General features: G+C 40.2%; 3 protein-coding genes across 7 annotated transcripts in view; 2 read left to right on the forward strand and 1 right to left on the reverse strand.

The window, feature by feature from the left end:
- Nucleotides 1–2,794: 2,794 nt before the first annotated feature.
- On the forward strand, nucleotides 2,795–8,291 carry UTS2 (urotensin 2). The gene is made up of 4 exons (XM_025855827.2): nucleotides 2,795–2,897; nucleotides 4,785–4,895; nucleotides 6,345–6,387; nucleotides 8,171–8,291. Exons 1-4 carry the CDS (start codon nucleotides 2,795–2,797, stop codon nucleotides 8,289–8,291), a joined length of 378 nt encoding a protein of 125 aa, XP_025711612.1.
- A 1,208-nt stretch (nucleotides 8,292–9,499) lies between these two features.
- The window catches only part of PER3 (period circadian regulator 3), a 59,035-nt gene continuing 43,838 nt past the window's right edge, over nucleotides 9,500–24,696 (reverse strand). For all 5 annotated transcript variants that reach the window (XM_073903404.1, XM_073903403.1, XM_073903402.1 and 2 more), the window contains 4 exons: nucleotides 24,108–24,216; nucleotides 13,760–13,940; nucleotides 13,044–13,194; nucleotides 9,500–12,005 (listed from right to left, as the gene is read on the reverse strand). In XM_073903404.1, the coding sequence (XP_073759505.1) occupies nucleotides 11,922–12,005; nucleotides 13,044–13,194; nucleotides 13,760–13,940; nucleotides 24,108–24,216 (525 nt within the window). In that variant the 3' untranslated portion in view covers nucleotides 9,500–11,921. The remainder of the gene's footprint in view (nucleotides 12,006–13,043; nucleotides 13,195–13,759; nucleotides 13,941–24,107; nucleotides 24,217–24,696) is intronic.
- On the forward strand, nucleotides 19,916–20,767 carry LOC112812082 (small ribosomal subunit protein eS1-like). The gene has a single exon (XM_073903406.1). The coding sequence runs from the start codon at nucleotides 19,924–19,926 to the stop codon at nucleotides 20,212–20,214; it is 291 nt and encodes a 96-aa protein (XP_073759507.1). The 5' UTR covers nucleotides 19,916–19,923; the 3' UTR covers nucleotides 20,215–20,767.

Here is a 24,696-nt window from a genome sequence, read left to right on the forward strand (position 1 = left end):
AAATCTGAAGATGACCAGCTTTTGTCCCACAAGACCTGTAAGCATGTGAAATTGCTCTTTGTCCCTGTCCCCGTCCAGGCACTGACAACCCCTTGCTGCCCATCCAGGTGTCTGTGCGGGACCATTCCTGCTCATCAGCAGCATGCCCATCCTCCCCCACCAGTGCAGGGTCTCTTCTGTTAGTGCTCCACCTGTTTCCAGGCCATTCCTCAATTTCCTCTGGGAGATCCTTCAAATGTATGGCTGCCTGACTCTACCTGGGTCTCTGCTCATGTGTCCCCCTTCCCAGAGGCCTCCTGACTGCCCGTCTGACCACCTGCCTCACCGCACCATCTCTTCAGTCTGCTTTATTCCTCATCATAGCAATAAAAAATTATCATAGCAAATATTCATTTTGCTGTCTGTTGCCTCCAGTGAGAAAGTTCATGAGAGTAGAAACTTACTTCGTTCACCATTCTTTCCCCGAAACATGGTCCAACACGTGGTTAGTGCCCCATTCGCTGATTCAACAGATATTTACTGAGTGCCTACTACTTACAATAATGACCTAAAATATGTAACCATGCTGGAAGGCTTAATGCAACGGGATAAGTTGAGAGAGGCAAGAGTATGAGTAATGCTGTGGATAGGTTTGTTGCAATTTTTAAGTAGCAGGGTCAGGGAAGGCCTCATGTAGGATGTAACATTCTAGCAAACACTCAAAGGAGGCAAGGAAGAGAGCCAGGCACACATCTGAGCAAAAACATTTCAGGTGGCGAGCAGCCATTGCAAAGGTCCTGAGGCAGGAATGTGTGCAGGAAGCAGTCAAGTTTAGCTGTAAGGGGAGAGCAGCACTGGAAGAAGTGAAACATGAAATCGGAGCCAAGGGGGATTTAAGAGAAAATCTTATCAGGTATCAGTTATGTAGAATAAAATGCACCCATGTTAAGTGTACAGTTTGATGAGTTTTGGTCCATGGATATATATATAATCATGTAACCACTGCCTTGGTCAAGACATAGAACATTTTCATTACCCCCAAAAGTTCCCTACTCCCTGCACAGTCAACCCTCCACCTCCCGCTGAAGTGCGCTGCAAGTTCTAGAATGTCATTTAAATGGAATCATGCCACAAGTACTCTCCTCGGTCTGGCTTATTTCACTCCACACAAAATTTTTGAGATCCATCCTGTTGTGTTTATCAGCAGTTCCTTTGTACTGTTAAGTAGAATTCCATCCTACGATTCAGCATGGCTTATTTATCCATTCATCTGTGGATGGACCTCGGGTTTTTGCAGTTTTCCACTGTTATGAATAAAGCTGCTACGAATGTTTGTGTACAAGTGATTCTTGGATCGATGTATTCGTTTCACTTGAGTAGGCGGAGACCGAGCAGAGGGATTTCTGGTTCGAACAGTTTAATGGATATTTAACTTTATGAGAAAGTTACAAACTGTTTTCCAGGGAGGTTGTGCTGTTTTGCATTCCCCCTGGGTGCTCTGCACCTTTGCCAACACTTGGGATCTTTGGTCTTTCTGACTGCAGCCACTGTACTGGGCTGGGTGTGTGGTAGCCCCTCACTGTGATTTTAATTTGCATTTCTCTGATGAGAACAATGTTGAGTATTTCTTCAGGTCCTTATTAGAGACTTGTACACCTTCTCTTGTGGAATATGTGATCATTCCTTTCATTGGGTCATTGGCTTACTGAGTATTGGTTCTTTATATGTATATATGTGTATATATGTATGTATATATGTATATATATCTTTCATCAGGCATATGTGTTGTGACTTTTCTCATAGCAGTGGCTGGTCTTTTCATTTTCTTACCAGTATCTCTCAGAGAGCAGATGTTTCTAATTCTGGCACAGCTGAATTTATCCATTTCTTGCTTATGTGGTTGATGTCTCAGCTAAGAAATGTCTGCCTACCTCAAGGTTATGAAGGGGTTCATGTTTTTTTCTTGTAATTCTGCAGTTTTAACTTTTCTTTCAGGTCCATACAGGGTTCTGAGCAAGGACCTGACATGATCCGACTTGTGTGTCAGAGGCACTGCTGTGCGTGGACGCTGGTGGGGCGGAGCGCAGACCTGCGGGCACTCATGGGGAGGCCATGTGACCGTCCAGGTGGGGGCAGGCTGGCAGAGTGGGAGCGAAAAACAGCAGTCAGACTTGGGAAATATTCATCAGCGAGGTTTTCAGGCTTGTGTTCCATCCCTCCTTGATGAACAGTATTGAAATTTAAGACTTGTTCTGAGCCTGAAGGTTTGCTGTGCATTTTAACTTAGCTTCACTAAAGAACTAGTTTTAAGTTTTAACCTGCACATTGTTGTTCTTCGGGCATGGCAGTCCCCAGTACAACAGGACAATTCATCTATCACTCTTGAAAGATTGAGAAAAGGGAAACCAACACATTCCATGTCACGCCCTACATCACTCCTGCTAGGACTCATAAATCCATGTCTTTGCCTTGGCCACTTCAACTCATGTGTGACCCTTTCTTTGACTCATGATTTATTGCTCTCAGTTACTCCTTTGGCCAGATTTATAAATTTAACTGTTCTGTCTTTATATAATACCTAATTTGTACACTAGGCAATGACAGCAAATTTATTGTCTATGAGTTGTTACCTTGAAAAATTACATCAATGCAAAGTGATTGCCTTTTAGCCTCCACAGCCAATAAATTTAATTTTTTGGAGGGGGTGGTATGAGTCATAGGATCATATATATAATCACTGACCACAGAATGAGGAGCAAGTTGGAAGTTCTGAGCAACGGAAGCCAAGAAAGGAGACTCCTGTCTCTTGCCCAGCATGTGTAAGCTGATCTCCTGGTGTTTGCTTTTCATAGGATGCTTACATCCTCTCCTCTCTCTGCCTGTCCCTGACTCCAGGGAAGAGACCCTGCAGCTCTCAGGTAAGATGAATTTGTTCCCCTTCTGTTAGTCTTGGAAGAGTCTTCAAGGGTCTTAAACGCAAAGTTAGAGATGAGAATGGGAATTCTTGTTTGCAGGAGTCTTGTTAAATGGAGTCCTAGCTATGGATAGAATACTAGAGGACCCTTATAGCACATTTTAGATTTTTTTTTTCTTCCTAAAATGTAAGAGAAAAAAAAGGGTAGCTTTGCTTATTTCACGTCATTCCTGTAACCCAAACTCTTGTTTTGGTCAATTTTTTTTTCAGTTTAGAAAATTATACTACATTGTAAGCATAATTTACTTTTCATTTCTATTTTAAATGAACTGGTCGGATGTGGAATTTGGTTGTTCCAGTTGTAGATGAAAACTATTTTATGTTATTTTAAGTTAAAAGTAATCATCTGACATGTGTTACATGAAACACAAATGTTTATTAAAGAATAAAAAAGGGACAATCTGGAGCTAGAGATGACATCGGTTTCCAGGTCAAGTATCTTATCCTTTTTGATTTATGTTTCATTCAGTTTAAGTGTAAGTTGAATTAAAAAAAAAATCAGTCAATACTTACTTGGCTATTTCCTCTTAATTTAGTTTAAGGAATAAAACAACTGATGCATTTAACATTTTAACTGGATTTTATCTTGTCTTTAAATTGGGGTACTTTTAGACTTTTTTTTTAAGGAAAAAACTCTTCTATACCATTGATTTTATCATTTCTAGCCTCTAAAGTTTCTCCCAAGAAGCTTTTTGATGATGGCCAAGCCCTGCTGGCCACTCACGGGTGCCCGTCTGTGGCTACAGCCCCAGACTTCCTGTCATGTTACTGGCCCAAAACAGGCATTAACCTTATTGAATCTCTGCTATTTAAAAAGAACAGTGAAAAGCAAGCACGAGATGAAATCAAGACTGACTCTATCACTGTCCTCTTCAAAAATGTACATATTATTATAATCTTTTTAGAACTCAGATGAGTGCAACATCTTACTCAAACCCTAAACAGGTGAGAGCCTACCTTCAGGTTCTTGTCTCAGTTTTTCTAATTTAGTTGTTCCTACATAAATGAGCCTTTTGACACACACACTTACATGGGGCTGGATTTTACAGATTTTTCACGAACATTCTTCAGAAATATTGTGAATGTGCTCAGATGCCTTTGTAATGGTTTCAGGGCATCGTCTTCCAGTTGAGGTTGTAGCTCAGCATCTGTAAAGCTGTAAACATGCTGCTACTCTGGGACTCCCAGAGCCTCTGATCTCCGCGTGGCAGCAGCTGGTCAAGAGAGCTCTCCTGGTGCCAAGACTCCGCTTAGCATACCTTCCGTCTTCCATGCACGTCCCACACACCTCCATACGCATCCTACACACACTTGTCATACATCTTCTATTAAGCTGACCAAATCTCACGTTAAAAATGTTACTATCAAAGTCTTTAAGGAGTATTTTCAAGGCTGACTCTTTCTAATGATTGTATTCAAATCGTGGAAGGCCAGAAAGATAAGGAGTGCTGCCATTTATTTGGTTTATCAGAAGAACATAAACAGTCGTGACTCCCAGAAAACCACCCTTCATTTTTCCTCTCCAATTTTATCACTCAAATATCTACAAGTAAAAGGTAACAGGCAGTTGAGAGGCTTGACAAGGTCACACAAGGGTGTAGAGAGTCAGAATTAGACCCACTGCTCTTGATTTTCTGTCCTGCCGGCTTGCAAATCGGACCATAGCATCCCTATCTCTCTGTTAATATACCACTGACAAGTCACAAACATTGCCATTGGAGGCATCTCTAGTATTCTCTCCCTGCCCCAGAGGCCCCCCCCCAAGACAAGAGGGAACAGAAGCCATTGAAGGATGAACAGCATTACTAACCTTTATTATTACTCTGTGTAGCACCTGATGGAGATGCAAGATCAGCCTTGGATGAACTGGAAAGAGTGTCCCTCCTGCAAATGCTGCTGGAGATGTCAGGCGCAGAGAGGGGTGATGGTCTTAGGGAAGCAGGTAAAATAATTCTTGCATGTATAGGTGGTCTGATTTTATTGCTACCGAATTACTCTCTATTCTCTTTCACTAGATGGGGTAAAAACCTGTTTTGGAATAGAAAGATGACCGATAAAATAGGCTAATAAATTGCCCAACACTCTCCCCTTCTGGTGTAAAGACTCCTCTGCAATCTTGTGTTTTCTGTTTCTCACCAACTCCTTGCAAGCATCATGCTCTCCTTGGTACCTCAGCATATATATATATATATATATTTTTTTTTTTTTTCTGCACAGATTTATTTGGAGGGGAAGGAGGGTAATATCCTAGTTTCCAATAAGTGCAATTTGAAATCCTGCTTTCCCTCTTGCTAAAATCTTAAGCAAACTACTTAAGCATCTGGTACTTCAGTTTCTTCATCGGTAGACAGGATTTGTACAAATACCCACCTCACAGGGCTGTTGGGATAGCAACGAGAAAATGCAAGTAAACTGCTTGCCACAGTCACACACAGCCACCAATAAACTGTCAGCTTTTACTGTTTTCTCTGACTGTACTCTACACACAGATGAAAATGCTCAGGACATTCTGGAAATGAAATGGAGCCTTTTTCTTTTTTTTCTGAGAAGGGGGTGGGGGCAGGGCAGAGGGAGGGGGAGGATCTCCAGCAGGCTCCACGCTGAGCGCAGAGCCCAACTCCGAGATCATGACCTAAGCCAAAATCAAGAGTCTGACACTTAACTGGTTGTGCCTCCCAGGCGCCCCCAAATGGAGTCTTTTAAGAGACATTGTTTAATAGAAGGAAGTTCATTCATTTAAAATGTTTCCAATAGGGCGCCTGGGTGGCTCAGTCGGTTAAGCGACTGCCTTCGGCTCAGGTCATGATCCTGGAGTCCCGGGATCGAGTCCCACATCGGGCTCCCTGCTCGGCGGGGAGTCTGCTTCTCCCTCTGACCCTCTTCCCTCTCGTGCTATCTCTCATTCTCTCTCTCTCAAATAAATAAATAAAATCTTTAAAAAAAAAAAATAAAATGTTTCCAATAAACTACTGAACTGCTAACTTTTTGGGGAGAATGTAGTGCCCTTTGTGAACTCCCATCAGCAAGAAAGAACAAGGGTATCTGCCTAGTTGCTTTCAAGTAAATATCGCTGCAGAGTGAAAACAGGAAGATCAGAGGGGCGCCTGGGTGGCTCAGTCAGTTAAGCGTCTGCCTTCGGCTCACGTCATGATCCCAGGGTCCTAGGATCGAGACCCGCATGGGGCTCCTTGCTCCGCGGGGAGCCTGCTTCTCTCTCCCCCTGCCTCTCTGCCTACTTGTGGTCTGTCAAATAAATAAGATCTTAAAAACAAAACCAAACCAAACAGGAAGATCAGAAATTAGACATGACTTAATAATATTCCAAGAAAAACAAGCATAAACTGGAAATCACAGATCTGGTGATGAATGGTTTCCAAATATTGTTTTCCAGGTCTCAGTACTGACATTGCTAGCCCTAGAGGAAGTCTGAGAAAGGTAAGTGACTCTACTTACGACAGTTAGGCAAAGCATTTTATACCTCGACTTTAGAAGATCCAAAATGCTTGAACTGGGTAGTGTCCTGGGTAGAAATCATACTCTCAAGTAACTGGCCAATCAGTGTTATTTCAAAACATTCATTTTTCTAAATTCTGATTCATATGTGACCACAAGAACTTGTCCAGTGCCTGTTTTGGGTAAAAATTATTTTAACAAGTTTAAGGGAATGAACAACAGGTAAGGTCCCTGCTCTCCAGTCTGTTACCCCTCTGCTAGCTCTTTCATCATCCCCACACGTGGCCCAGGGGCCAGCAGCCCTGATGTCACTTGGAAGCTCATGAGAAGTGCAGAATCTCCTACTGAATTAAAATCAGCGTCCTAGCAGGAGCCCCAGGTGACTCGCATAGGCATTCAAGTGTGGAAGTTGCTGGGTGTACCATCTAAGTGGAAGAATGTTGTGCTCAAACACAGAGGTGGAACGTGGGCGGTAGAGTGCAGGGCACAGGTGCTACTCTGGGTGCAGAGGAAAGGCTGGGATAGGGGATTGGTGAATGACAGCATTAGATGGTTAGAAAGGGCATGCAACTTCTGGGGGGCCTCAGACGCTGAAAGAAGAGTCTGCCTTTGACCATCACCAACACCCCCAAACTCTAAGTGCTTCCTGAAGGGCTTCTGGGTACACCAGTCCCACCAGCCAATCTACCGTGCCTATTGTTCTAGCCTCTCCCACCCCACTGATTCTGTGTGTACATCAGCACATCGAAACCTTCAGGAAATCCCGACATAAACTTATTTAACATTAATCAAGGACTTCCCAAACATTCTGGCCAGAGACATCTTTTTCGGTGTAGTACCCACTAACATCCTTATAAAAATATACTGGACACACTCTATCCCAGAGATGGCAGACACCATCTGAGGTCCCAATGGGGCAAAACCACCAATAAAGTCCACACTGCATATATTCCAACAGGAAAAATACTTTCCCAAAAAATAAACTGTAAAACAAAAAAATGAAGAAGGAGGAGGAGAAGAAGAAGAAAAAGAAACCTGAGAAACTAACCCACACATATATGGCCTTAACTTACGACACAGGAGCAGAAAATATACAATGGGGAAAGGACTATCTCTTCAGTGAACGGTACTGGAAAACTGGACAGTAAATGCAGAAGAATGTAACTGGATCACTTTCTTACAGCACACACAAAAATTTTAAATGGATGAATGACATGAATATAAGACCTGAATCCATAAACCTCCAAGAAAACACAGGTCTCTCGACTTACCACCAGAAGGGTGTGGTGTCTGCCTGCAACAAAGTAGAAGTCATCATTCACAGGTATATATTTTGAGTAGAAGGATTACAGTTAAAGACTCTAAAATCACAAAGGTGATTCATAGGATTTGCTCATGCAGTTCTGCAGTAGAAACAAAACTAAGGGTCCACACTTCAAGAGAAGTTCATTTCAGGGGAAATACAAGATCTGTTTCACACAGGAGATAATAAATGGACAGAACATGTTCCTGATCGATTATTTAAATTGAGATGGGTCAGTGAGGGCTTGGGGAACTTCAGGGCAATCAGAGGACTGACAGAGTGGACCCCTGGCGGGGTGCAGGGAGCCCTTCCAGAGCCAACACACTCTGGGCTCCTACTGCAATTACACCCCACACGACTGAGCAGGCACTTTTCAGGGGTCCTAAGTCTTAACTACGGTTCCTCTTTCTTGTAGGGGTCTTAATTCATTGATAACCTATGTTTTTTTGTTTGTGGGTTTGGTTTCAGGTTTTCTCTGTACAAGATCTTAACATTTTCCTGAGTCATCTTTTGGCCAGAAATAGGAAACAAGATAAGAAGCGTGGGTCTCCCTCTGAATGCTTCTGGAAATACTGTGTCTGAAGTGAAATGAACATCTACTAGTCAACTCAAAAACAGCCATCTTAGAAAGTTAAAAACAAAAATGCCTGGTTTGAAAATAGTATAGAAAAAAAACCTAAGCAAACTAGACTCTGTCCATTATTATTGGGAAAATAAATCCTCTATGTTTTGCAAATATCATGAGTGGTCATTTTACTTATAAACGTGTCCTGAAAATTCATAACTTTTCTTTCCATCAATTTATCCTTGAATTCTCTGAAAATTTAAAAGTAAAGCTGTAAGTGAACAGAAGCAAAAGTAAAATTTATTTAAAATAGCTCAACTACAAATTGCTTAAACATTATCTGACCTCCATGTCCTCTCAACCTTAAACATGACAACGTATATTATTACTTAAAAAAAATCAGTGGGGCACCTGGGTGGCTCAGTCAGTTAAGCATCTGCCTTCAGCTCAGGTCATGATCTCTGGGTCCTGGGATCCAGCTCCATGTCCCTGGGGCTCCCTGCTCAGCGGGGAGCCTGCTTCTCCCTCTGCCCCTCCCCCCCCCCGCTCCTGTGCAAGGGCGGGTGCGCACTCTCTCTCGTAAATAAACAAAATCTTAAAAAAAAAAAGAAAAAGCTTTCACTTTCTGGATTTAAGATCTCAAGGACAAATCCATAGGGAAAGAGGTCTCAAACTCGAAGAACGGATGTGTCACCTCAGGGACCATGCTGGCATTAAGTAGCTGTGGTAACACTGTGGCATCTCGCGCCGTTGACACGAAGCTAACACTGGGTCTCCAACACACAACACTGGCACCACAGAACTATTTTATATTTATGATGCCAGAAAGAGCTTCCGTGGAATTCCAGTGCGGGGTAACTGGGAGCCCTGGCCCGTGTTTCAGTGGTGTAGGCAATTACCCCTGGGGATGGGACTCTGGGGTCGGTTTCAAACCTTCCAATCCCTGCTCCGGACATGCAGGTGTGCTCTATGGAACTGGAAAGAATACTTCTGACACTGAATTCTGTGAGTCAGGCCTTACAATTAGTGTTAGAAATATGCACATTTGTTGAGGACCCTGCGCTGCCATGAGGGCTCAATGAGGTAATGGATTTGAAAAAACTCAGCAAGAGCTCAGACGCTGTGACAACGCAAACACACAGCATTGCTGAGAAAACCAATGTTAATCTTGCCCCTTGCAATGCAACTTAACATTTCATGATGATAAAAAATACATAGTCAGGGCAAAGGTTTATTGACACAATGCAAAAATATCTCAGGTTCTACATGTACACAGTTTGTTTTTACTTGAAAAAGATACCTGGTTGAAATATTAATAACCACTAAAAACAAGTAAATTAACACAATTAATTATAAATTCAGTTGAAATGAAATTTCAATTTAGATTAAATTTACCTTGTGAATTCTAATGAAGTTTTACTTAATTGCAAAACAACTCCATTCACACAGCATTCCGTTTTCCATAAATCCTGACCTCTTACCCAAGAAAATGCAGCTTTTTGGGTAACATTTATGTAAACATGGAAGCCTATAATACACATTTTTATTACCAGTTTCTGTAGTTCTTAATACAAAAAGTTAATAAACTTGAACAAATGTAAAAGTGGGCACAGCCCCCTCGGGGGGCAGCAGCTGAGCTCACTGCCGAGTCTCATTTCTCCAGCAGTGCGAGCGTCACGGTCCACTCCCTAAACACGCCAACTAATCTACTTGTCAACATATGAAAGTTATCAACGGTATTACAGATCTGCCTACAACAAGCACCAGTTTCATGTCAAGTCTGGCATAATATGCACTCCATAAAATGTGTACTAAAGCAAAAAGATCAGCAAATTCAGATAAAACCAATATCCAGAAAGAATGAAAAAGAGGTTCTTCCATGATTGGAGAATATAAGGTATAAAACGTGCTGCACAAAGCTGAGTGACCTCTGCCAGCCACACAACATTTCTCATTTATACAAATTAAAATTTTTGTCCCTGCAGAAGGTCATGATGAGTACATTGATGGATAATATCTTGGCTGGTTAGTTTTTTAAAATTTGATTTTTCACCAAGGGCAAAAATACCACACAACCTAACCAATACAACGAGGGCTCTGAAATCACTCCGCGATCAGGATGGAGTAGCATATGAGAGCCCCCCAGTCTAACACTGGAGTAGCTGCACGGAACAGCTTAGCATTTGAAAATGGCTCCAACACACAGAATTGCCCTCCAGGAAAACCTACTTTAGAAAGGAAACCTGAGCTATAGGAACTAAGAATCAGGGCCCAGCAGTCACCATGGAATCATGGATAAAAAGGTTGAGTCTCCTAATTATTACCAGGATGCACTTTTATAAAAAAGTATAAAACTTGAAAGGAGGAAGAGTGTTTTCTTAAAACAGAAAACAAAACAAACAACAAAAAAGAAAAATCAGTCTATTATATAAAAGATAAAAGGTTACTGCTCCTTCACTTGCTTCTAGTCCTCTTTCTGATCTGCGTGGGTCATACTGAGTCTGGGCAGGAATCATGGACTTCTCTAAAGAACAGGCAGCTAACTTATCAAGCAAACAACCCATTCACTTCCTAGAAGACACAATTATGGCTGGCATAGGAAGCACTGATCTCTGGCTGCTTCTGCACTCCAGCGAGGACAGCAGAGCTCCCTCGGGCCGCGGCTGTCCCCATGGACCGCTGCTGTCCCCACGCAGCCTGTCACGGCACTTACAGACCTCCGATAAGGATGGCCAGACCTCTTGTGTGTAAATTGGTTGGGAAGAAAGAGTTAACTGTTAATTTTGGGTGAGACAACATTTAAACACCAATTATTTTTTCATGACTTCTGAAACTTTTTACAGTCATTATTTTAAAACTGAAAACACTAGAACGGGGAATACCACTGGTTGACTGAGGAGCTCTTTCTGTTTTAATGTCACACATGCAAAAGCTAACTTCAACTCTATGACAAATAAGCTCACAGTAAGTAGATTGTTAAGGCACGACTTTGGGAATTTCAGTGGAAGGTGGAAAATTAAAAGGAAAAGCGTCCACATGAACAAAGCTCAAAATCCAACCCCAACAAGCAGATATGTCCGGTGCACTGATGGGTGGTATTTGTTACTACTGGTAAATATAGAAGCGACTCATGTTGTGGGCAAATGAGAACGTTTTGTTTGAGTTGCCAAAGGACCCGCCAAGCTGCCCAAGGACCAGATGAAAGTACTACATCTCTGGGAACCATTCTGAAAACTAGATGGCCTGCAGGTGGGATGTCAAGTGCTCTCACAGGGAAAATGATTTCTGTAACAACAGAACGAAATGAAGGAGGCCAAGGTTCGGGGCTCTTTCTGGCTATACTTCTGACTACCGTCGATTTCGGGTGCCACCTGTGCACACACCTCTCTAGACGCCATCCGATCTCCTCAGAGGATGGCTACACTAGAAAACAACCTAACTGACAGCTGTAAGACTCCAGGAACATGGACATAAAGGACTATATGTGTGACGTCTGCTCCAGAGAAACGATGCCTATTAAAAAATCAAGAAGGGAAAATCTTAACATTCAGTGACAACATCACGGTCACTTAGAGTCGGGGTTTAAAGAGACACATGAAGAGGTCTGGTTGTCCAGTGGGTCCTGGCGGGCACGCCTCCAGGGCCACTCAACCGCTGCTCGCTGCTGGAGCTTGACCACGGGGTTCTGTGGCGTCACCGAGGGAGTCTTGGCTCTCGCAAGTGCTGCGGCCCTCCAAGAAAGAACAAGAGCGGGCAGCATGACGTACTGTCATCTGGAAAGTTTAAAATCAGTAAAGTGCTGGCCAAGCACCTTATGTCTAGTCCCCAATTTATTCAATTCACGTCTAAGAAGAACCTATGTGACAGTTCATTCCTAATTGTTGTTAGAAGGAACATGACAATTATTTACACACTGTTGCTCACATTACTTTGGGGTTCACTCATTTACTCTTCTACTCAAAAACCACAAAAATAGTATTTTAAGAACAAAGACACTTGAAATGAGTAAGGGGCTCAGCTCCTGCTTTTTGGCAATGCCACCGCTAACCAGGCTTAAGTTGCGGGAACGCATTCGTTTCTTTAAAAAGGAGGGTGGGGAGGCTGTCTGCACCTGTTTACTTCAGAAGCTGTAACACCCCACTGTTCTGAACACCCAGCTTTCTTCTCTTGCTATAGTTTTTAACTTCACACACTGTCACCTCTCACATAAAAGCTTGACACTTGAGGGAATAAAGGGCTCATTCCTGGTACAAGTGTCACAACCGTTCCACAGAGCCGCCATGGGGACCATCGGCAAATCAGAGCTCCACTGGCCAGGCCACTCACATGTGATCTCATTGAGAGGATCTTGTAACAGCCAAAGACCACCTGGGTCTCAGGGAAGATTCTGCTAGGTATGAATACTACATCTAGTGTGAACCCCACATCTTGAGTTTTAACTCCGTTCAAACACACTTGCGTATCTGAAATGCGAATCTCCTATTCCTCTCCTCCCTTGTCAATCATGCCTCAGAACAGGTGCCCTGTAACATTCCAACCAGGAAACACACTTGCAGTTCAAAAGACCTGCATTCAAAATCAGAGGGACTGTGCAACCATATAGAAATTATTTAATAACTGTACATGTTACTTTGTTGTTTGTTGGTGAGGCAGACAGATCTGTGAGAGCTGTAATTTTCAGTGGTTTCACTGTAATGTGTATTAAGTGCCTCGGGCACTGTCTGGCACAAAAAAACATCATATAGGACAGCTGTTGTCATCGTGCTTACTTGGATGTCTATTCCTTGAGGGATCGTCTGGCTCTGAATCCAGGAGTGCACCTTGACCAGCTCCTCCCTCTGCCCACGTGAGAACCAGGGCTGCTGCCCCCGCATGCCCGCCAGCTTCCCCAGGTCCTCTCTCAGGACAGCCTCTGTCACCCTGAGGACAAACGAGCAACCTTAGTCCTGAAGAAGGCACCAGGGTTCTTCTGTCATCCGAGACAAGCATTTCTTGGCTTTGCGATATACTTTATAACTCTTGCTAATATATAATGTGCCCATTAAAAAAATAACAACTTGGTGAAGCTAGAGCACTTTTTCTTGGTGGAAAGCACCTGCACAGTGCTTGAATGAGGCAGACAGAAGAAACAGATTCCCCTGAGCTCCTCTCTTCTTGTAGAATGGGAAAAATTCAGAATCTAGAGAGAAAAGTTCTGGTACTTGTGTGCCATCTTGGAAGTGCTCCCTTACTCTGCTTTCTGGTCTCAAGATGCACAACATGTTGGTTCAGTGTGGATCGGAGTGTGTGTGTGTGGCACCACCACCATGGCCACTGTCCTAGGATGACTCATCATTTGACTTCAAATGAATGAATGTGAAAATCTAGTTCTCTAAGAGCATGTATAAAAAACATAATTTAAAAATCATTTTGCATTAAACAACATACTTAAGAAATCATCAAAAAAAACCCTCATAAAAGTGGGTCTTCTGAAGTGCTTTCTTACCTCTCAGGTACCTGATATGTCATTAGAATGCACTCAGGAGTTTGTTTTATCATTCTCCACATGGACTCTTCAGCTAAACTGGGAAATGTTTCCTTTTGTACATCCTGAGACTGCTGCCCGTTTGAGGTGATTTCAGAAGAATAATCAGTACTAGCGAAGTACATACTGCTGTCATTGCTTCCTATCAAAGATCAACAACAATTACAGGTTAGGAGATACCTCTTAGAGGCCGACTTGCCAAACTTATTCCTCAAAGACTCTGGCAACCAGCTGACAGTCTCTGTCACCACGCAGCCCAGCCACGGTCCCGGGTGACCTCACCTCCCAGTTCCTCCACCTTCCCTAGATCTCCCTCTCACTCCTCCTGAGCTGACCGCACTCAAGGCCATACCTTGCTCCTTTTCATCATTTGCAACTGCTCCATGTCAGCTCCATCTCCCAAATCACTAACATCTTACTCAGCTTTACTTGCTAGTCTGCTTGTTCAAGTGCGCCAACTACAAATCTGAAACCGTGCCTCGGCCCTTCGGCTCAGAGCCCAGCACCCATCATTCAGTTAACATGCTTTGCAACACCTGAGATTTCTTTTTCCCTCTGACCTTTCACAACTATCCAAATGTCAATTCTCATAAAGCCAACTGTCAATTTTGTTCTTATGTAAACCCTAGTAGCCAAAGATATGGAGAAAAGTCATAAATAATAGGGTACATTGGTTCATCATCACCAAAAGGATCATTCAAATGCTGGGTAACTCTGCTATGGTCTCTGGCCAGCACACCAGCCTGTCCCAGCAAGGACTACTTTCTACACTTCTGCTCCCTCACTCTCATCTGTTAGAAATGCAATTCATTATCCTGACACTAAATGTAAGCTTACTCAAATCTACACTCTCTCCTCACCTCCTCCTGCTACAACAGAGAAGCTTTCCATCCATCCCACGGCCCATCCCTTTATGGCTGCTATGGAGCCTTGCAGATCACTCTTTTCCTATCTTGCATCTGACCTTTCTAGATCCTTTTCATCAACTTTGAAACAATAAAACAAACAAAAAACCCAAAGTACCTCTCTAATTTTTTAAAAAATTATATGGGCAGATATAAAAGATGTTTTTCCTCACTTAAAAAAAGAAAAACTCCCTAAAAGGTAATTGTTTAAAGCAACAACAACAATTTTATTGTGGGGTTTATAATACATGTAGAAAGAATATTTTTTGTAAGCAAAAATAGCACAGAACATGAAGGGGAAATGGAAGCACTCTTTTAAGGTTCTTAGACATAAAGTGATATGATACATATAAGGTCTGAAGGTTAACTGTGATAGATAAAAGATGAACCTGTAAATCCTAGAGCAATGACTAAAAAAAGAAAAAACAATGAGAGGTATAGCTGAGAAGCCAGCAATAGAAAGAAAATAAAATCATTAAAAACACATAATTATCAAAAAGGAAGAGGGGAGGAGGAAAAAAAAAAGAAACAGCAGATGAGACAAATATAAAACAAGTAGCAAGATGGAAGATTTGATTTACACTTGACCATATAAATAGTCACATTAAATGTAAATGGTCTAAGTACTCTAATTAAAAGGCAGAGACTGTGATATGAGTAAAAAAAAAAAACCCAACACCCGGGCACCTGAGTGGCTCAGTTGGTTGGGCGACTGCCTTTGGCTCAGGTCATGATCCTGGAGTCCTGGGATCGAGTCCCACATCGGGCTCCCTGCTCGACGGGGGGTCTGCTTCTCCCTCTGACCCTATCCCCTCTTGGGCTCTCTCTCTCAAATAAATAAATAAATAAATAAAAACTTAAAAAAAAAAAAAACCCAACACCCAACCATATGCTGGTTATCAGAAAACAACTTTAAATATACAGAGAAGTTAAAAGTAAAAAAAAAGGAAAAAATATGCCAGATAAACACTAATCAAAATAAAGCTGGAGTGGATACACTGATACTTAAGTAGATGTAAAGCAAAGTACATTCCATTACAAAGAGATCAATGATTCAAAAGGGCCTAACAATCTCGAATGTGTATGCACCTCATAAAAGAGCATCAAACTACGTGAAGCAAAAACTGAAACGTAAGATATAGGCTAATTCACAACTATAGTTGGATATTTTAACATCTGTCTCAGTAACTGATAAAACAGAAAATTGGTTCGAATGTAGAAGACTAGAGCAACATTTTTCGTCAACTTGATGTGATTTACGTTTACATAAGAGCAGAGCGTTTTCAACTGCACATGAAACTTGTATCAAAACAGACCAAATTCTGGACCATTAAATAAGTCTCAGTAAATTTTTAAAAATACAATGTTTTCTGACTCTAATTAAGTCAGAAACCAATAAAATATCTGGAAAAATCCCCAAATATTACAAAATTAAAAACATTTTTATAACCCATGGCCAAAAAAAGAAAACACAAAGGAAATTATAAGATATTTTGGATTGAATGAAAATACATCAAAATTTGAGGAATGTAGTGAAGTAGTGCTTAGAGGGAAATTAAAAGCATCAATTGTATATATTTAGGAAGGAAAGAACAGTCCCAAAGCAATGCTCTGAGGTTAAGAAATCAGAAAAAGAACACATAAAATCCAAGGTAAAGAGAGGAAAATAATAAAGATTAGAGCAGAAATTGATCAGATGCAGAACCAGAAAACAATAGGAAAAAAAACCCCAATGAAACCAAAAGTTGCTTCTTTGAAAAGTAATAAAATTGGCAACCATACAGCCAGAATGATCAGAAGAAAATTAATATCAGTAATTAGAGAGAAAACATTACTATAGATTCTACAGACCTTAAAAGGATAAGGGAATATTATAAACAACTTTATGCCAATAAATTCAACAACTTAGATGAAATGGACAAACTCCTTGAAAGATACAAATCACAAAGATCACTCAAAAAGAAAGAGATGAACTGAGTAGCCCATATCTACAAAAGAAATTAAATTTGTTGTCATAAACCTTCTCCTAAGGAAACTTCAGGCCCAGAGAGCTACACTGGTGACTTCTACCAAACATTTAAGAAAGACATAATATCATTTCAATATAAACTCTTCCAGAAAACAGAAGAGAAGGGAACAGTTCCCAACTTATTTTTTAGGCCAGCATTACCCTGGTACCAAAACCAGACAAAGATATTACAAGAAAAGAAAACAAAGGGCCAATATTTCCTTTAATAGTGTGATAATCCTTAACAAAATCTGAGGGCAGAGAATCCAGCAATATATAAAAAGGATAAAATAGCATGGCCAAATACAAGATTTGTTTAATATCTGAAAAGTAGTGTAATTCACTATATTAACAGAATAAGGGAAAAGAACTATATGATTACCTCAATAGATGCAGAAAAATCATCTCGGCAAATTAGCATTAGAAAAGAATTCCTCAATTGTACTGATAAAAGGCATTTAAGAAAGACCTACATTTAATATCATCCTTAATGGTAAAATTCGCCTGCTTTCCCCCTAAGACTGCTAATAAGACAAGAGTATCAGTCTTACCACTTTCATTCAACATTAGGGGTCCTAACCAGTCCAATAAGGCAAGACAAATAAGTAAAGACATACAGATCAGAAAAGAAGAAGTAAACTATATTTGCAAACAACAAGACTGTCTATACAGAAAAGAGCTACTAAAGAGCTACTAAAACTAATAAAAGAGTTTAGAAAGATGGCAAAATACAAGTTCAAAATAAAAATTCAATTAGATTTCTATATGCCAACAACAAATACGGAAATTGAAATTTTACAACGCCATTTACCATAGTATAAAAAATGAAATCCTTAGGGATAAATTTAGCAAAATATGTGTAAGATTTGTGCACTGAAAAGTATAAAAATGCTGCTGAGAAAAATTAAAGACCTACATAAATAGAGAAATACACCATGCGTGTGTACAGAAGACTCAATACTGATAATTCTCTACTGGTTTATTGATTCAACATGATGTCAATAAAAATCCCAGGAGGCCTTTTCGTAGAAACTAAGAAACTGATTCTACCATTTATATGGACAAAGGACCTATACTATTCAAAATTATTTTGAAAATAAGAATAAAGTTGGAAGAATTACCTCATCAGATTTCAAAACTTATCTGAAAGCTGTATTACTCAAAAAAATATGGTATTACCCAAAAGCTAACCATAAAGATAAACAGAACAGAAAAGAGAGTCTACAAACAGACCCAACATATACAGCCAATTTATTTTCAACAAAGGTGCCAAGGTAATCCAATGGGGAAAAGATTAATCTTTTTGACAAATGGGACAGGAACTGGAGATCCATACACAAAGAAGGTATCAACCCTTACCTCACACCACATATAAAAATTAACTAAAAATGGATCACAGACCTAGCCACAAAAGATTGTTTAAAAAGGGGTGCCTGGATGGCTCAGTTGATTGAGCATCAGACTCGGTTTTGGCTCAGGTCATGATCTCAGGGTTGTGGGATCAAGCCCCACATTGGGCTCCGCGCTCAGCACAAAGTCTGCTTGTCCCTCTCCCTCTGCTCCTCTCCTTGCTCGTGCTCTCTTAAATAAATAAATAAAATCTTAAAGAAAAAAAAAAGATTGTTAAAAAAGACACAATAGGGACACCTGGGTGGCTCAATCAGTTAAGTGTCTGACTTTTGACTTTGGCTCAGGGTTGTGAGATTGAGCCCCACGCTTGGGACTCTCTCTCTTCCTCTTCCTGTGCCCCATACCCACCCATTTGTGCATGTACACACTCTCTCTCTCACACACACACAAAAAGACACCACAAGCCCCAAATGGAGTCACCTGTGCTTGGTCCATGTCAGCAAACCAAGACTTAATACCTAACCTAACTGCAGTTTCATTTTCCCAGGAATGTAACTTTTAACCAGTCAACATGGAATTACCTGGTCATGACTAATGAGATAATCTACCTGATAAACCCTTTCCATTTCCCTTAGGACTGTGACCTTGTCTGAAATGATGTATTCTTTAGTAGTAACTTCCTTTTCCTGTCCCCTTTCTGCCAAACAAAACAAAACAAAAACCCCCCAAAAACAAAAACAAAAAAACCATTCCATTTTGTACAGCTCTTCAGAACTCCTTTCTGTTGCTAGATGGGATGCTGCTCAATTCATGAATCATTGAACAAAGTCAATTTGATCTTTACATTTACTCAGTTAAATGTTTTTTTGTTTAACAAGATAAACCTAAAGAACTTCAAAAGGAAATAGTGACTTTGAGACAAGAGCATTACATAATGAGAAGGGGCTCAATACAACAAGAGGCTACAACACTTGTAAATGTCTATGTACTCAACATAGGAGCACCTAAATACAAAATGAATATTAATAGCCATAAAGGGAGAAACTGACAAAAATATAGTAATATTGGGAAACTTTCACACCCCACTTACACCAAAGGACAGATCAGACAGAAGGAGACAATGGCTCTGAACGACACATTAGACCACACAGGACTTAACAGATACATATGAACATCCCATCCAGAAAGAGCAGAACACACATTCTTTTCAAGTGCATATGGAATATTCTCCAGGACAGATCACATGTTATGCCACAAAACAAGTCTCAATAGGTTTAGAAAGATTGAAATCATATCAAATATCTTTTCTGACAATGATATAAAACTAGAAATTAATTATAAGGAAAAACCTGGAAAAAGCCCACAAATATGTGGAGGCTAAAAAACCAATTTGTCAAATCAAAGAAGAAATAAAAAAAACACATGGAGACAAATGAAAATGTAAACATAATGGGCCAACGGGAAGCAGCAAAAGCAGTTCTAAGAGGCAAGTTTCTAGCAATAAGGGCCTACCTCAAGAAACAAGAACAATCTCAAAATAATATAACCATGACACCTAAAGGAAACAGATAAAGAGCAAACAAAGCCCAAAGTTAGTAGGAAGAAGGAAATACAGATCAAAGCAGAAATAAATGAAATGGAGACTAAGAAAACAGAGAAAAGATTGATGAAACCATGAGGTGGTTCTTAAACAAAACAAAGAAAAAAACAACAAACTGATAAAACTTTAGCCAGACTTATCAAGAAAAAAGAAAGAAGATTCAAATAAATAAAATCAGATGAAAGAGAAGTAACAACCGACACCACAGAAATACCAAAGATTAAAAGAGACTACTACCCCTTTTGTCTCCCTGAGCAGCGCCATGGTGGTCGGCAAGAACAAGCGCCTTACGAAAGGCGGCAAAAAGGGAGCCAAGAAGAAAGTGGTTGATTCATTTTCTAAGAAAGATTGGTATGATGTGAAAGCACCAGCTATGTTCAATATAAGAAATACTGGAAAAACATTACTCACAAGAACTCAAGGAACCAAAATCGCATCTGATGGCCTCAAGGGTCGGGTTTTTGAAGTGAGCCTTGCTGATTTGCAGAATGATGAAGTTGCGTTTAGAAAATTCAAGCTAATTACTGAGGATGTTCAGGGCACAACTGCCTAATTTCCATGGCATGGATCTTACCCGTGACAAAATGTGCTCCATGGTCAAAAAATGGCAGACCATGATTGAAGCTCATGTTGATGTCAAGACTACTGATGGTTATTTGCTTCGTCTATTTTATGTTGGTTTTACTAAAAAATGCAATAATCAGATTCGGAAGACCTCTTATGCTCAGCACCAACAGGTCCATCAAATTCGGAAAAAGATGATGGAAATCATGACCTGAGAGGTGGTCAAAAAATCAAAGTCATCAAAAAATGACTTGAAAGAAGTGGTCAATAAATTGATTACACACAGCATCGGAAAAGATATAGAAAAGGCTTGTCAGTCTATTTATCCATTCCATGATGTCTTCGTTAGAAAAGTAAAAATGCTGAAGAAGCCCAAGTTTGAATTGGGAAAGCTCATGGAGCTTCATGGTGAAGGTAGTAGTTCTGGAAAAGCTACTGGGGATGAGACCGGTGCTAAAGTTGAATGAGCTGATGGATATGAGCCACCAGTCTAAGAATCTGTTTAAAAGTCAGACATTTAATGGTGACAAATAAAAAAATCATATTTGGGGGGGGAAAAAAAGAGACTACTACAAGAAACCATATGCCAGTAAGTTAGACAACCTGGAAGAAATGGATAAATTCCTAAAAACACAAACTTCTGAAACAAAATCTGGAAGAAATAAAAATCTGAACAGACTGATGACTTGTAATGAAACTGAATCAGTAATCAAAGAACCCTCAACCAACAAAAGTTCAGAACCAGATGGCTTCACAGGTGAATTCTACCAAACATTTATTTAAAAAAATTTTTTTAAGTTCTATTTATTTAAGTAATCTCTGTACGCAATGTGGGGCTTGAATTCATGACCCTGAGATCAAGAGCCACATGCTCCACTGACTGAGCCAGCTAGGTGCCCCTAATTCTACCAAATGTTTGAAGAAGAGCTGATACCTATTATTGCCAAACTATTCCAGAAAATCAAAGAGGAAGAAAAGCTTCCAAATTCATTCAATGAGGACAGTCTTACTTTGCTACCAAATCCAGAAAAAGACACTACAAAACAAGTAACTACAGGTCCATATTATCCCTGATGAACACAGATGCAAAAATCCTCAACAAAATATTAGCAAACTGAATTAACAATTTGTTAAAAGGACCATTCACCATGATGAAGTGGGATTTATTCCAGGGATGCAAGGATAGTTCAATATCTACAAGTCAATCAACATGACATAGCACATTAACAAAATAAAGGATAAAAACCACATGATCCTCTCAATAATTGCAGAAAAAGCATTTGACAAAATTCAGCATCCATTCATGATAAAAACTCCCAACAAACTGGGTTTAGAGGGAACATATCTCAACATAATAAAGGCCATAAACCCATAGTTAACATCTTACTCAATGGTGAAAAACTGAAAGCTTTCACTCTAAGATCAAAAACAAGACAAAGATGTCCCAACTTTTATTCAAGACTTTGTCAGAGAGAGAGAGAGAGAGAAAGAGAGAGAGAGAGAGACAGTGCACAAGCATGGGGAATGGCAAGCAGAGGGAGAAGCAGGCTCCCCCTTGAGCAAGGAGCCTGACATGGGACTCAATCCCCAGACCCTGGGATCATGACCCCAAGCCAAAGGCAGACACCCAACCAACCAAGCCACCCAGGCATCCCACCCCAATTTTTATTCAACACAGTACTGGAAGTCCTAGCTTTAGCAATGAGACAAGAAAAGGAGATCAAAGGCATCCAAATTAGTAAGGAAGAAATAAAACTTTATTCTTTGCAGATGGCATGATACTACATACAGAAAACCCTAAAGGCTACCAAAAAACTATTAGAACAAATAAATTCAGTAAAGTCGTGAGCACAAAATTAATACAGGGAAATCTGTCACATTCTGTACACTAATAATGAAGTAGCAGAAAGAAAAATTAAGAAAAAATCCCATTGGGGCACCTGGGAGGCTCAGTCAGCTAAACCTCTGCCTTCGGCTCAAGTCATGATCTCAGGGTCCTGGGATCAAGCCTCATGTCAGACTCCCTGCTCAGTGAGGAGTCTGCTTCTCCCTCTGCCTCTGCTCCTGCTCTCTCTCTCTCTCAAATAAATGGATAAAATCTTTAAAAAGAACATAAAAACTCTAATTTGAAAAGACATATCCACCTCCATGTTTGCTGTATCATTATTTACAATAGCCAAGATATGAAAGTAACCTAAGTGTCCACCAATAGATGAAAGGATAAAGAAGAGGTGGTATATATACACAATGGAATATTACTCAGCCATAAAAAAAGAATGAAATCTTGCCATTTGTGACAACATGGATGAAGCCAGAGAGTATATGCTAAGCAAAATAAGTCAGAGAGAAATAAGTATCGTATGATTTCACTCATGTGGAACTTAAGAAACAAAACAAATGAACAAAGGAGAAAAAAAAGTGAGACAAACCAAGAAACAAACTCTTAACTACAGAGAACAAACTGATGGTCACCAGAAGGGAGGTGGGTGGGGGTTGGGGGGGCATAGGGGATGGGGATTAAGGAGTATACTTGCTGTGATGAGCACTGGGTATCATATGAAGTGCTGAATCACTATATTATACACCTGAAACTAACTTAATACTATAAGTTATTACAGTTTATAGTATATATACTATATAGTATAGTATACAGTTACAACTATACTGGAATTAAAAAAAATAAAAACCTTAAAAAAAAGATGTGATGCGCATGCATGCACGCATGCACATGCGCATGCACACACAGACACTGGAATCTTACTTGGCCTTAAAAAAAGAAGGAGATCCTGTCATTTGCGACAACATGGATAACCTAGAGGGTATTATGCCAAGTGAAATAAGTCAGAGAGAGAAAGACTAATACCATGTGATTTCACTTATATGTGGAATCTAAAAAACAAAAGAACAAACCAACCAACTAGAAACAGATTCATAAATACGAAGAACTAGTGGTTGCCAGAGGGGAGGGGGTTGGGGGATAAGCAAAATAGGTGAGGGGATTAAGAGGTACAAACTTCCAGTCATAAACAAACAAGTCATGGAGATGAAAAGTACTGCACAGGGAATATGGTCAATAATACTGTAATAATGTTGTATGGTGAGATGGTAACTACACTTATCATGGTGAGCACTGCATAACGGATAGAATAGTTGAATCACTATGTTGTACACTGGAAACTAATATAATGTTGTATGTAACAAGACGTTAATAATAAAAATAAAACAAATAAGTTAACCATACACTTAACACACGACCTAGACTTCATTCCTAGATGTTTACTGAATAGAAATGAAAATGTATGTCCACAAAAGGACGCAGACTCAAAGTTCAGAGCAGCATTATTCTTAATAAGTCCCAAACTAGAAGCAACTGAATAAACCATCAAGCGGTGAATGGATTTCCATACAAATTAATTCTGGTCCATAATAAGAAGGAACAAGTGACTGATACATACCAATAAGGATGAATCTCAGCAGCACTGTGTTAACTGAAAGAACCCTAATACAAAAGACTGCATATTGGACCATTCAACTAATATGAAATTACAGAAAAATCAGAACTAGAGTGATAGAAAGCAAATCAGTGGTTGCCAGGAGCTGGAGCATCAGGGCAGAAACTGATTCTAAAGGGTCACAGAAAAACTCTTCCAGATGATGGAAATGTTCTAAATGGTAATTGTGGTGCTGGTTACACTAATGTACACATTTGTCAGAATTCTTGTTTTGTACACCCAAATTTGGTGAATTCTATTGTAGGTAAATGTACCCCAATAAAGCTTATAAAAAAAGAAAAAAGACTTTACTCCCACACCAGTATCAGAACCAGCACACAGTGAGCTCTTGGCAACAGAGCTGGAAGAACTCATCATTCTGATCTACTACCTGATGCCACAGAGCCCGTTGCAGACAGCGACTCCTCGTATAGTGATGCCGTGGACAGTTCGCTGGTGGTAGCACGATGGCTCTTCTTCCCACTATTGCCCGGGACACACTGCAGAAAGTAAGGGCACAAGAAGAGACTGTAACCTCTCAAGTATCATATTACAAAGTAACTGGCAGATCTTCAACTTCACATGTTAAACAGAATAAAGTGCATACATAAGGGACAGGTCAAACAGTTTAGTCTGTCCCCAAGAATGTGGTTTTGACCTTTTTATGTAATATTAAAGATACTGCTGGTTTCTGAGCACCTACTACACACCAGGCACCATACAGTTGTATGTTTTTTTGTTTTGTCATTCCAAAAATATATACTGAATGTTTTGTAAGTTCTAAGCACTATTCCCAAAATTTAGGAATAGAACAGTGAACAAAACAGAGGTCCAGCTATCCTGAGCTTACACGGCATGGGAAGAAGGATTATAGGAATATTACTTCATTTAATCCTCAGAATAAGCCACCAAGGATTAATCTCTTCATTTTTCAAGTGAGGAACAAAGAAGGAAGGCGGACTGACTTGGTTCAGCTAACA

This window comes from Callorhinus ursinus, unplaced genomic scaffold, assembly GCF_003265705.2.
Source record: "Callorhinus ursinus isolate GAN/ISIS: 27379988/994484 unplaced genomic scaffold, GSC_fseal_2.0 scaffold18, whole genome shotgun sequence".
In the NCBI taxonomy this organism is placed as follows: domain Eukaryota; kingdom Metazoa; phylum Chordata; class Mammalia; order Carnivora; family Otariidae; genus Callorhinus; species Callorhinus ursinus.

Coding starts and splice junctions, on each gene's coding strand:
- UTS2 (XM_025855827.2), top strand. CDS start 2,795: ATGTGTAAGCTGATCTCCTGGTGTTTGCTTTTCATAGGATGCTTACAT. Junction 2,898..4,784: donor AGAGACCCTGCAGCTCTCAG/GTAAGATGAATT, acceptor TACTCTGTGTAG/CACCTGATGGAGATGCAAGA. Junction 6,388..8,170: donor CCTAGAGGAAGTCTGAGAAA/GGTAAGTGACTC, acceptor TTTGTGGGTTTG/GTTTCAGGTTTTCTCTGTAC.
- LOC112812082 (XM_073903406.1), top strand. CDS start 19,924: ATGGTGGTCGGCAAGAACAAGCGCCTTACGAAAGGCGGCAAAAAGGGA.